This window comes from Vipera ursinii (assembly GCF_947247035.1).
Source record: "Vipera ursinii genome assembly, chromosome: 1".
Classification (NCBI taxonomy): Eukaryota; Metazoa; Chordata; class Lepidosauria; order Squamata; family Viperidae; genus Vipera; species Vipera ursinii.
In genome coordinates this window covers 207,673,446-207,686,052 of record NC_139512.1, presented here as the reverse complement: position 1 = coordinate 207,686,052, position 12,607 = coordinate 207,673,446, and the positions used below count along the sequence as shown (strand labels likewise).

The following is a 12,607-nucleotide window of genomic DNA, read 5'->3' as shown; positions in this document are numbered from 1 at the left end:
ATATCTTAGGTTGTTGATATTTCTCCCGGCAATCTTAATTCCAACTTTTGATTCATCTAGCCTTGCCTTTCTCATGATGTGCTCTGCACATGTTAAATAGGCAGGGCGACAGCCTTGCCGGACTCCTTTCCCAATTTTGAACCAGTCAGTGGTTCCATGTGCAGTTCTCACTGTTGCTTCTTGACCCGCATATAGGTTTCTCAAGAGACAAATAAGATGGTCTGGTACTCCCATCTCTTTAAGAACTTGCCACAATTTGTTGTGATCCACACAATCAAATGCTTTAGCATAGTCAATGATAGGATAATTATAGGATAATAATTAATGTTATCCTGAAAAGTAGTAAGTGAATCTTAGGCCCCGTAGCAGATGTTTGCTGATCAGTGGTACAGTAAACCTTTTCAACATATATAGAAAGGGGCATATTGGGAAAGGCAGTTTACAATATGGAATAAAGTATCTGAAACTTCATTGGAGATATAAAAATTAGACAGAAAAGTCTACACTGTATGTTGGTACTATAGAGAAATGGACAAGATAACTAGTATATTTCCTTCCTACGAAAGATTAACGGCTAGTGCATAAGATGAATAAATGCAACAGTCTGCTTCAGGTCATTCAGTAGCTTGCAATGTCATACAGAACATTAACTTTGGTAGTAAATCTCAAAATAATCCCTGTGGCTCACATAGCCCCATTGCTGGAATCCATTAGATTGATAAAGAACTGAGTTGCAGCTGCTCATTACCATAGGAATAAAAATAAAGGTCACTTTTTCACAAAGACTGTGTGGGATATCTGAAGAGTACATGTAGAATTCAATAATACACCAAACATTATATGTCATTTGCATATAATGCACTAACTGCTTTATTGTGCCACTCGCTAACCAGAGATCTCTGGGCACTTGACCAGGTAACAGTTATGACCACAAGTTACGTAAATATAATATTGATATGTTATAATTATAAAGAGCCTTGGTGGAGCAGTGGGCTAATGCCTCCTTAAGTAACACCAGCTGCCTGCAATTAGTGCAGGTTCGCATCCCACCAGGCTCAAGGTTGACTCAGCCTTCCATCCTTCCGAGGTAGGTAAAATGAGGACCCAGATTGTTGGGGGCAATAAGCTGACTTTGTAATAATGCCGCTTGGGGGGACCCGAAAGCCCTAATAAGCAGGCATATACATAGAATGAAGGCTATTGCTAAGCACATTGGTTTGTGCTTAAATTGTAAGCTGCCCTGAGTCTTCGGAGAAGGCGCGGGATATAAATGGGATTAAAATAAAAATTAAAAAAAATAATTCGAAGCAAGTTAAAATGGCCTTAGAATAATATCCTGGATTTCAGTATGTTTTTTTGCAGAAAGGAAAGAGCGCTGAGCTAAGAGATAGTGGCTTGTCGAAAGCCATATAATAAGTTCGGCATGACAATTTCACTTCATTACTAAGGAGGCTTATGCTCTATGCCAGGCATGTCCAGCCTGCAGGCCACATGCAGCTGTGGAAAGATAGTAATGCAGCACTACAAGATTTTAAACTTTTAAACATTATTATCTGATTTATATGCGTTAACTATATTATAGAGCCTTTATCCAGCCCAAAACAATTCCTCTTCACTCAGTGTAGCCCAGGCAAGCCAAAAGGCTGGGCACCCATGCTGTATGCCATAGATAATGATCTACACAAGTTGGAGCAATAAGGAATAGGTTAATAAGGAATCTGCTGTCAGGTTTTATTTTGATGCAAATGTTTGGAAGGACTATTCAGCAATCCCCTTTCTTGTTGCAGTTTTTAGCTTTGGCCTGATCCAAGTATTCTGGGAAGCCAAGAAGGAGATAGCAGTACTGATCAAAATGGATAGGTTTCCTAGACTAAAGATGAGTGTTACAGAACGTTACGTATCTTTCCTGTTTTTTCTTGTGGCAAATGCTTTGGTGGTTGGAGTACCGAGTAAAATAAGTGCTCTGGTTTTTTTTCTTCTTCTTATTCTCCATACCACATCACCCTTTAATTTTCCCCTTTTTTATGTATATCCAGTGCTTTTTTTGTAAAAGAAAAAGGTGCCAGAACTCACATGTGTCATCCAACCCGCCTTGCCTACCCTACAAGGTTCCATCCAAAAAAGGTGCCGGAACTCCGTTCTGAGCGTTCTATGAGAAAAAAAGCCCTGTGTATATCCATTTATACACTATTACAATAAAATAAACTCGGGGTGGTAAAAATTTATCCTATAAAGAACCACACATACCAGCCGACAAATGAAGCACAGATAATTTCTGAATACAAAATACACTGAATATTCCACGGTTTGAAAAAGCTAAACGTATCTGAAAGCAGCCCACTAAATTTCAATATAGTGCCCATTCCAATCGTGCCAGATTGCTGACTTGCATCTCTGAAATGTATGGTATCAAGGCAGTCAGTGCCTCTGCCACAGTCTTAAGATCCTACGTGCTGCATTGGTTAGAGGAGGACATAGGAAACAGCAATTAACTTGCAAGCCTCGCAAAAAAAATTTGCACTCAGTGACTGTCTGTGCTAGAGTTGATGAGCAATTCTAAATCCAAAGCCATATTGGGTTTTTAAAATCGTGACAGGCTCGTAGCAAGAGCTATTAATAGCAGTGACAGAACAGACATTCCCCAAATAACAGGCTACAAAATATTTTACTGCATTTATGGGATCCGATCAGGAGTTAGTAAGAAAATGAAAATCTTGTTGGAAAATCGTGAACGAACAGTTCCCTTGATCCGTAAAACATGTATTCGAATAAAGGCAAAACTGTCCATATCACATGCCTTTACGACATTTTAGATTATGGTTAAAAACAGCTGCAGCTATATTAAGGTTTGGCAGATGTTCATACTATCTGCTGGCAGTTTAATTTTTCAACTAAGCCATAAATCCTGAGGGTGCCTGAGGGAGGCATCAGCACATCTTTGCTGCAGCAATACCTCATAATGCAGTTAAATGTTCTAAATTGTGTTCTCATGATTAGAAAACCCTAATTACTCAGATGGGCTGTAAGGCATGAAACGAGCAATACTGTATGGTAATGTTTCCTTGATCATGGATATGATCCTCCTCGGTTACAGGGTAGTGACTAGTATCAACTTTATACATAACAAAGAATAAGGAGAGATTAAGGTTTTGCCTTGCATTCTACATTATATCAGTTTAGATTATGGTCTCCTAGGCTAGCTCATTTTCTGCACTAGCCCCACAGCTGGAAAGAAAAACTGTCTAAATCAGGGGTGGCAAACTCAATTTCATTGAGGGCCGCATCAGCATTGCGGTTGCCCTCAGGGGGCCGCGTGGGCGTGGCCTACTGGGTGGGCATGGCCTACTGGGTGGGCGTGGCTAGAGTGTGCGTGTCCTACTGGGTGGGCGTGGCCAGCTCTACATCATTCGCATCAAGGGTGCCTATGGGGGCCTGGGCAGGAGTGGGACAGATCTGAGGGTCTCTGGCAGAAGGAGGGTCTCTGGGCCAGGGCCAAGGCAGTGGGGGGCCATTCCCTCACTGTTTCCAGGGTGGCTTCGCGGGCCACATGAAACCAGTTCACAGGCCGGATCCGGCCCCCGGGCCTTCTGTTTGACATGTGTGGTCTAAATCATATTTTGTGGGGAGCTAAGGAGCGAATGCATCCAGCTGTTCCTGCTCTCACAACTCTCTTGAGAACATTTAGAGCAACCTACCTCTTATCTTATTTGCCAATCAGGCAGGCTTATTTTCATTCTATACATATAATCTTCTGTTTAACTGAGAGTAGTCTTGGAGAGTTGAGTTTCTGGTAGTGGCATTACTTAAAAAAAATGAATAGAAGAATGAAAACATAGTACTTAACCTATAATACTTTGGTGTCTTCCTGATGAGTTGGACTAACTTCCATAATGAAGTATTTTTGTGTTCAGACTACAAGAAACAAATTTTCATTATGTTTATTTTTCACTTTTCTGAACCACCCGTGTCCCTCAAGAGGGACTCTGAGCAATGTACAGTAAAATATTAAAATATAAAAGGGTATATAGAAGTTAAACATTTTAAGAGAAGGCAAGAGATTAAAGATTCTTCTTAGAGAACCAGCAAATGAAAGAACATATATGCAGTTCCTGTTCATGGCCCTTTAAAGTGTGCTTAAATATACTCTTGATTGTTTGATATGCTGCATGTAAATGCTAAGGCAGGGGTGTCAAACTCAATTTCATTGAGGGCCGCATCAGCATTGCGGTTGCACTCAGGGGGCCGGGTGGGTATGGCCAGGGTGGGCGTGGCCTACTGGGTGGGCGTGGCTAGAGTGCATATGGCCTGCTGGGTGGGCGTGGCCAGCTCTACATCGTTCGTATCAAGGGTGCCTACGGGGACCTGTGCAGGAGTGGGAGAGATCTGAGGGTCTCTGGCAGAAGGAGGGTCTCTGGGCCAGGGCCAAGGCAGTGGGGGCCGTTCCCTCACTGTTTCCAGGATGGCTTCGCGGGCCACATGAAACCACTTCGCGGGCCGGATCTGTGCTAAGGTATCAAACAGAAAAATACAAGTCAGAGGCTTCAGGAGATGAAGTCTCCTTTTCTCTGCAGCCCTTCATCTCCACCTCAATCCTTTGTGAGCGTTGGAAGACCCATTAGAATTTATCCTAGCAGAGGGCTGTGGCTATGGTGCAGGACTCAGAAAAAATAAGCATCCATACCCCTTACTTGAGAAAAAGCATTTTAACCTTGTGTAAGGCACTACATGTACTTTCACAATCAAGTTGCGAGGAGGTCAATATGATCTGAACTGCAATGAATAATTGAAAGAATGTACCATTTGATTAAACATACTTGGAAAGATTCTAGAATCTGGAGGTAATAGTAATTTGAAGAACAGAAAATGCATGGTTGTTACTCTTGTACTCTTAGGATTCAGGTATCTTTCCACACGCCAGCATTCTCAAGGCAGTTTTGTTTTGGTAGCAAAGTCACATTTCACTAAGTTTCCAAAAAGACAAGGTTTTATCAGTAGGAAGATTTGCCACTGAGTTTAGAGCAGCAGTGCTATGCAAAATAGCATTCTGTCCAGTTCTCTGAACCCTTTTTATATTTCTGTGATAAATAATCCGGATTTATTCCCTATCTCCCTGCAACTTCTGCTCTTTGATGCTTTTTAAAGTTTTCTGATTGTAATAACCCCTTAAAGGCTGAGCCCTGTGATAACATTAGGCAAGAAAACAAAACAAAAGCAAAAGCAACGTATATCGGAAAATATATACAATCCCTGCCCAGTGCCCCAAATTTTGTATACATTTTCTGCCATCTTATTACTCATTCATCTATTATTAACTATAACACCAGAGTGGTGTCGGTTTATCTGGCATGAAAAATGGTCCAGCATGCAATTTGTGAGTGTGAAAAAATAATTGGCCCCAAAGTCAGTCAGCTCAATTAAAGCATACTTGGCCAGTTGCTTTGACTATTTCTTTAGACAATGACGGCTGGTTAAAATGCATATACATTTTATAAACTTTGACTTCCCTTATCAGAGTGACATTCTCACTGTATGGGTTCCAGAGACATGTTAGTCCTTGCTCAAAAGAAATAGATGCCTTTCAAAGAGATCCTTCATGAAAAAGCCACTGCCGCTTGAAGTGTGGGAGAGGTCATAAAATTATGTTGAAAACTCTGGGGCGCCACAGTCAGAACTTTATCTTCGAATGGAAAGAGGTGTCTGCAATGAATCCTCCAAACAGTGGCCAGCATATTATCAGTATAATCCTACAAAGCAAAATGAAATTATCCAGAAATTAACGTGTGTGTGTGTGTGTGTTTGTCTGTGTGCGTACACACACACACACACACACACACCCTGCAGGCCTCTTGTTTTGGCTAAAGCCAATGTTCATGACTTCACCATCAAAAAGACATAGATAAAATGGGATATATGGGATAGTAGTAGGATGGAAGTAATATCTCACTAAGAAGAGCGTGACGTTCATTGAAGGTTTGCCAAAAAGCATTTAGATAATCCTCCAGACTTCTGGAGGAATGTTTACATACAAATGAATTTGAAGGTGAACTTTTCATGCTACAGAAGTATTGTTATGTCTGGCAGAACTAAACACTGCATTCCACAATAATAATCTCAGACCCGCTGGAGCATGGGTTGGGAAACTTTGCTTGCGTTAGGACACAGGCAATTTGCCATCACTGAAAGAATAATGAAGTGTACCTTGTATCAAGAGAATGTATTACAGAAGGATAGGAATTATAATGTGAAGTATTCAAATCTAAATGGACACCAGGACACCCAGAATGGCCTTCATTGTAGCTGCTCGTAGCTCTTTAAAGGAGCTATGCCTTTTCTTGGACTGACGCAGTAGCTATGCAGGCTCAGGAAAATACATGTTTGAGTTAAGGTGTATTAAAGAAGTTGCAGCAGGCATATAAACTTAGTTCACAGGGTGACCTTGGACCCATAACTAATATGTTGCACTATTATTAATAATACACTCTGAGCCAAAACCAAAGTCAAATTATGATTTTGTACAATGATTGTGTCCAGTCAGCATCTCTGAACCTAATCTACTTCACAAGTTGTTGTAGAGAAATGTACTCTTCTTTAGGAGAAGAGTTAGTGAAAAATGTACAAAAGAAAGAAAAATAATAATAAAAAAGTTCCCATTTGGAATAATTTCTTTGGGGCTGTAGACCTTTTTTTAAAAGCATGTGTTTATGTCGTCTTTTCCCTTGAACAGTTAAAGATCATCTTGTTCGGCTTGTAACTGGATACCTTGCTAAAGCCGCTTTGCCTGCCAATCAGTCTGGATGACGCTGGGATCTTATCAGGCAGCAGTGCTGGCAGAGGGTGGTTACATAAAAGTGAGAAATTTGCTGCTCCTTCCCTGTCTGGCACTTGAAGTGACAATCCTATTAGAATACCTCAAGGAAATACCTTGCAATAGAACAGAACCTGAGGGAAAGTTAAACCAAACAAGAAAAAAAAGTACATGATATGTAGTCGAGCATTAATTGACCTGGGACTGTATATACATTGATGCAGTGCCCAAAAGTATGGTTACCCTTCCCCAAAGAATCCTAATTTACCCTGAAATAAGTTTAAACTGACACAAATAAATGGCATCCATCATTCCATTCTTTTTTCCCTAATCCACAGAGCAGATACTTTGATTCTGATGTATAGTTGACATATTCTTGTAAATAAGGGGAAAGGTGGAGAGATACCAATATTTTTGGCTATATTGTAAGCAGGACCGACTGCTGCTACTACTGTAGCTCCCACCAGCCTTTTCTACTTGCAGTCTTCAAAATTCTTTCGCCCAGTTTTCTCAAACTTGGCAGGCTGAAGTAGTATGGACTGACTGGAGAACTCTGGGAGTTGAGGTCCATATAACTTTAAGTTTCCAAGGATGAGAAACACTGTCTTGAAATCTCAACTCCCTTTTAATCCCAGTTTGGCCCTCTGTTAGTTGATCGGTTAGACTAGGCTACAGCTTATCCCGTTCCCAGTCTCCCTTGTAATAAACTTGTCCATTTTGTTTAGATTCAGGTAAGCATCTTCCTATTGTTAACTCAGGCCTGACAAGAACAGGAAATGTTTATGTTGCTTTGACAGGAATGCTGCAGAATGGAAAGAAGTTTGATTCCTCCCGAGATCGAAACAAGCCTTTCAGGTTCAAAATTGGTAGACAAGAAGTCATTAAAGGATTTGAAGAAGGAGCTGCACAGGTAAGATAATTTATGTTTTCAGAGCAGAAAAAGACACAGTAATAATGCTAACAGTGTCATAAATGAAAGAGAAAAAAAGGGTATGAATTTAGAATCTCTGCAATGTATGTGTAGGTATGTTAAAATTAGTACAGATAGGTAAACAACTACATTTTAGCCCCTGGCATTGTTACTCCTAAGGCATGTTTACTTTTAAGTAAATTCAGTATACTCAACAGGATGCTTCAGATAAGCATTAGATAACCCTAATGTTTTTGCTTTTTTCCTTGGGTTTTCTGCTCAGATTCTCTTCTATTTTATATAATTCCCCCCTTTTGTTCCTATGATTGCTTGATTTCACCCCTGCTTCTACTTTGGGGATCACAATTTCATATGAAACACTTCTGAAGAGAATAAAAGGTAAGTTTAGAAACCTGAATCACCCATGCACCATTTCTGCATCCCTAAAGTTTTCCAAATGGACTTTGAAGTGCCTTATGTATTTAGGCTAGTTTGTACTAATTTAGAAAAAAATAACTAAATTGATAGCAGCAGAGTATTTATTTTGCCTAATATGAGCTGCCCTGCTTCCCACTTTCTTTATGTAGGCAACTTAGAATACACTTTTTTTACAAGCAAGTAAGGGGCCTGTTTAGTCACTTCTGTAGGTATTTGCTTCTAACAGCTACCTGTTGTCTCCACCTAGTGGCTTGTATACAAAATTAAATTTAAATGAATATGGCTCAGAAAGATAAAATCTTTTTCCTGTCAAGCAGTCTTTTTTTTTGTGGCAATAATACAGGTACTCCTTGAGTTCTGACCACAATTGAGCCCAAAATTTCTGTTGCCAAGCAAGGCAGTTTTTAAGTAAGTTTGCTCCATTTTACACTTTTTTGCCACCGTTAATTGAATCACTTCAATTGTTAAGTGAATCTGGCTTCCTCTATTGACTTTGCTTGTCAGAAGGCAACTGGGAAGATTGCAAATGGTGATCACATGACTCAGGACAGTGCAATCATCATAAATACATGCCAGCTGCCAAGTGCCTGAATTCTGATCAGGTGACTGTGGGGATGCTGCAAATGTTGCAAACCAGTTACTTCAGTGCCGTTGCAACTTTGAATTTTCACTAAAATGGCTGTAAGTCAAGGACTACCTGTATGGCAGTGCTTTCCTGTTGTCTTCTTAGTGAGATTTTTTTTCAAATTCCCAGCCAAACAGTAGCGTCCCCTGGAATTTACTACTTTTATCAGAATGATGAAGGGAGCATTTGCAACTAATGTAGCCTGCTATCTGAAACCTATTCATTTTGATTGCTTCGTTCATTCCCTGGTCCTAAAATTTATTTATTTGTATCCTACCATTTTTATTTTTACAAAAAACTACAGGTGACAAACATATCCAGCATACTTTCCTCCTCTTTATTTTCCCCACATCAGCCTAGGAGGTGAGTTGGGCTGAGAGAGAGGAAGTGGTCCAAAGTCACCCAGCCAGCTTTCATTTATTTTTAATCCCATTTATATCCCGCCCTTCTCCGAAGACTCAGGGCGGCTTACTCTCTAAGCACAAATCAATGTGCTTAGCAATAGCCTTCATTCTATGTATATGCCTGCTTATTAGGGCTTTCGCCCCCCCCCCAAGTGGCATTTTACAAAGTCAGCTTATTGCCCCACTATCTCCCAGTTTCCAGCCTGATGCCTTAACCCAGGGCTTTTCAACCAGTGGTACGGGTACCACCGGTGGTACATTGGCACCTGGCAAGTGGTACGCGACCATCCTAGAAAAGTGGTAGCGAGAGATGGCTGGAGCTGCAGGGCTGTCAGGGCTCAGCAGAAGTGCCAGGATAAGCGCTTCTTCAGGGCTGTCAGGGCTCAGCGGAAGCGCCAGGATCAGCACCAGGCTCCAGCTGGAGTTCGGCACTGATCCTGGTGCTTCTGAGCCCAGAAGAAGCGCCCATCAGCTGGAATGTTGCAGCATCTCCAGGGTTTTGTGATTTACATTCAGATGCTTGGCAACTGATTCATATTTATGACGGTCACAGTGTCCCAGGGTCATGTGAAGTGACCAAAACCTGCTGCAACCACCCAGCAGATGGGGGGAATGTTTTCTTTTAACACCCACCCCACCCCACCCCCGCTGCCCATCCTCAACAGAAATGCTCACAACAATGAAAACCTCGGACAGGAGGAAGAGCGCCGCCGGGCGGGCAGGCAGGTGTCTTCCTTGGCAGTGGCTTGTGGGGCACTTTTTTCAGTGCCATTGTAACTTCGAACAAGTCACTAAGTGAACTGTTGTAAGTTGAGGACTACCTGTACTTCATCACTTTTTTTCCTTTTTCGGGGGGAGGTCATCAAGTTTTTGACACCTTGCTAGGCAACTGGTGGTACTCGGATGTTACCATATTCTAAAAGTGGTACAATGGGTGAAAAGCCCTGCCTTAACCACTAGACCAGACTAGCTCAGATGGACTACCAGGTGTTTATTAAAGTAGATTACTGCATCAGTTAACCTCTTCCACCAGAGCATTCATCTGAGAATTTGAAAATATTCTTATTTTTACCATGGAAATGAAGTGAGCCTGAGTATCCTTTTGTACCATTGCCAATTGCTATATTCTTCCTATAGTGTTTGACCCTGAACATTGGGTTGATGGATGAATGGGCATGAGATTCTGATCTGGGGGTATACGGCTTACAATTTTGAAATATTTTGTGGTTCAAAATGGGTGATATGAATTGCATCTTGATCTCATGATTTGATGTACAGAACTTGTAACTTCAGCCGTTATTGTCAGTTTTAAAACTTGATACATGCTGGGACATTTGACTCTCTCAACATATTTTAAAGCTTTTTCTTCTCTCTTTTTCATTTGATATCATCTAATGCCAGATGAGCCTGGGACAAAGGGCAAAGCTCACTTGTACACCTGATATGGCATATGGAACAACAGGTCATCCTGGAGTTATCCCACCAAATGCTACTTTGATTTTTGATGTGGAGCTGCTCAGGATAGAATAAAATTGGGACTAATCATTTTAAAAAATACGTTAATCAGTGTTTTTTTTACCCCCATTCTTTTTAATGGAAGAAATCTCACTGAAATTTCTATCTTCACTCAAGTTGTCATGCCAATAATGCTTATGAAGTTGTTTTCCCTACATCCTTTCCCTCTGTTTTAAAAAAACTGATTATTGGTATTTGTTCAATTAGTTGCTTCTTTGCTATGGAATGGAAGTTGTACATTTTATTTTGCACGTGAAGTTTCACAATTGTGATTAGAATTATATATAATTGAAAACTATATACAGATTTTACTTATTGAACAACCACTGCCTTATAATCCACTAAAGGAACACCGGTGCTCAGAAAACATGTGTACATTGTGTACACAGGTGGGCATTAGCCAAATCAAGTTACCTGCGCTGCCACTTTTTTCTCAGGCTGTTCCACTTGCAGCTGTTTTAATTAACACATGTGAAAACTTTCCAGAAAAAAAATAAAATATTGATATTTTATCCCTGTTGACTTTCTCTTGTTTTAAACTACCATAGAGCCAAGATTTATTATTTCTGAGGCTGTTGAATGGATCAGTCTTACCAACCAAAATCATGCAGTCCATAAATCCAAATATAAGGTTGCTTAGATTTGAATTAGGCCAATTCCCTGTCAATACACTTCAAAGACTGCCTATCAAGGGCCATGCAGTTTTCCAGATCCTCTCAAGAGGTATAGAGAAATCTGCTCCAAATTCAATTTAGTTGCCATCTTCTTTAGTTTAAGGAACTTCCTAAGGTAGCACTTGAATTTATACCTCAAAGATAAAAAGATGGCATCGTGAAGAAGGAATAGCCCCTTTTGCTTCCTGAGTCTTCCCCATAACTGGTTCTTCCTTCTTGAACAGTAGTTGGAATGTATTCATTATAGTAAGATGGTTTGCTTTGGCTTGGTATGAATGTGAAGGAGGGAGGTGTCTGCAAAATTGTGTAATGTATAAGTCTGATGAGTGATTCCTCAAGGTGCTTTCTAGCACAGGTAATAACTAGTAGAAATGGGAGAATGGAAGGGTCAATCACAATTGTGAACATAGAAGATTAACTATACTCAAGACAAGTCATTGCTTAGTCCTGATACGTGGAAAATCTAATTCATTACCACTGTTTGAGTATTCAAACCTATCCACTCCCTAAGTATGAGAAGAAAGTTTTCCTAGAATTTATATCCTCTACTACATCAAGGGTCCCCAACCCCAAGTCTCTGGACCAGTACCGGTCCACAGCATGCCCCAGCAACTGGTCTGCACAAAGAAGCAAAACCACATCTGTGAGATGCAGGCAGCACACAAAACCACGCCCCCTCCAGTCCATGGAAAAGCCTCTCTCCACAGAAACGGTCCCTGGTGCCCAAAAGGTTGGGGACCTCTGCTCTACATATGCTGTCAAAATTATACCTAAGCTGAGAAACTGGACAGTACTCTTTTTAAGAGAAATATTAAAATTTACACTTTTTAACTCAATAGACCTTTATATTATGTCAGTGAATTGTATTTTTTTTTGGTTTACATTAAAAGATGACAAAGATACACTACTTTCTAGGCACAATTATGTTTTTTAAAGTGTTGCTACAAAACCAAGTGAGAATTGTACTCTTCCACATCTTTTAGATAAGCTATTTGTACAGTGATACTAAGCTGCAACGATCTTGAGTAACCTTATGCAGTTAAACCTCCAGACACTTGCTTTCCACTTCATTCTAATTATTTCACCTCATGCAGAAAATGAGACCAGAAATAGGATCCTTAAAAGCAGAGAAATGAAATATCTGCCTTCAGAAAAAAGTCAAGTCTCTGGTCTGGTTTCACAAGTTGTAAGAATTCTGGATCCAGCCTATCTACTATCAATGCATGGTAAATGGAG

The 12,607-nt window shown here is 40.5% G+C and overlaps 1 protein-coding gene across 7 annotated transcripts in view; it reads left to right on the top strand.

Moving 5' to 3' along the window:
• The window catches only part of FKBP1B (FKBP prolyl isomerase 1B), a 56,875-nt gene extending 45,679 nt beyond the window's left edge, over positions 1-11,196 (top strand). For 4 of the 7 annotated variants that reach the window (XM_083379916.1, XM_083379914.1, XM_083379915.1 and 1 more), the window contains 3 exons: positions 6,725-6,848; positions 7,603-7,715; positions 10,584-11,196. In XM_083379916.1, coding sequence (XP_083236042.1) covers positions 7,605-7,715; positions 10,584-10,712 — 240 coding nt within the window. In that variant the 5' untranslated portion in view covers positions 6,725-6,848; positions 7,603-7,604 and the 3' untranslated portion in view covers positions 10,713-11,196. The remainder of the gene's footprint in view (positions 1-6,724; positions 6,849-7,602; positions 7,716-10,583) is intronic. The other 3 variants (XM_083379919.1, XM_083379913.1, XM_083379918.1) reach the window with 2 other exon arrangements.
• Positions 11,197-12,607: the final 1,411 nt, after the last annotated feature.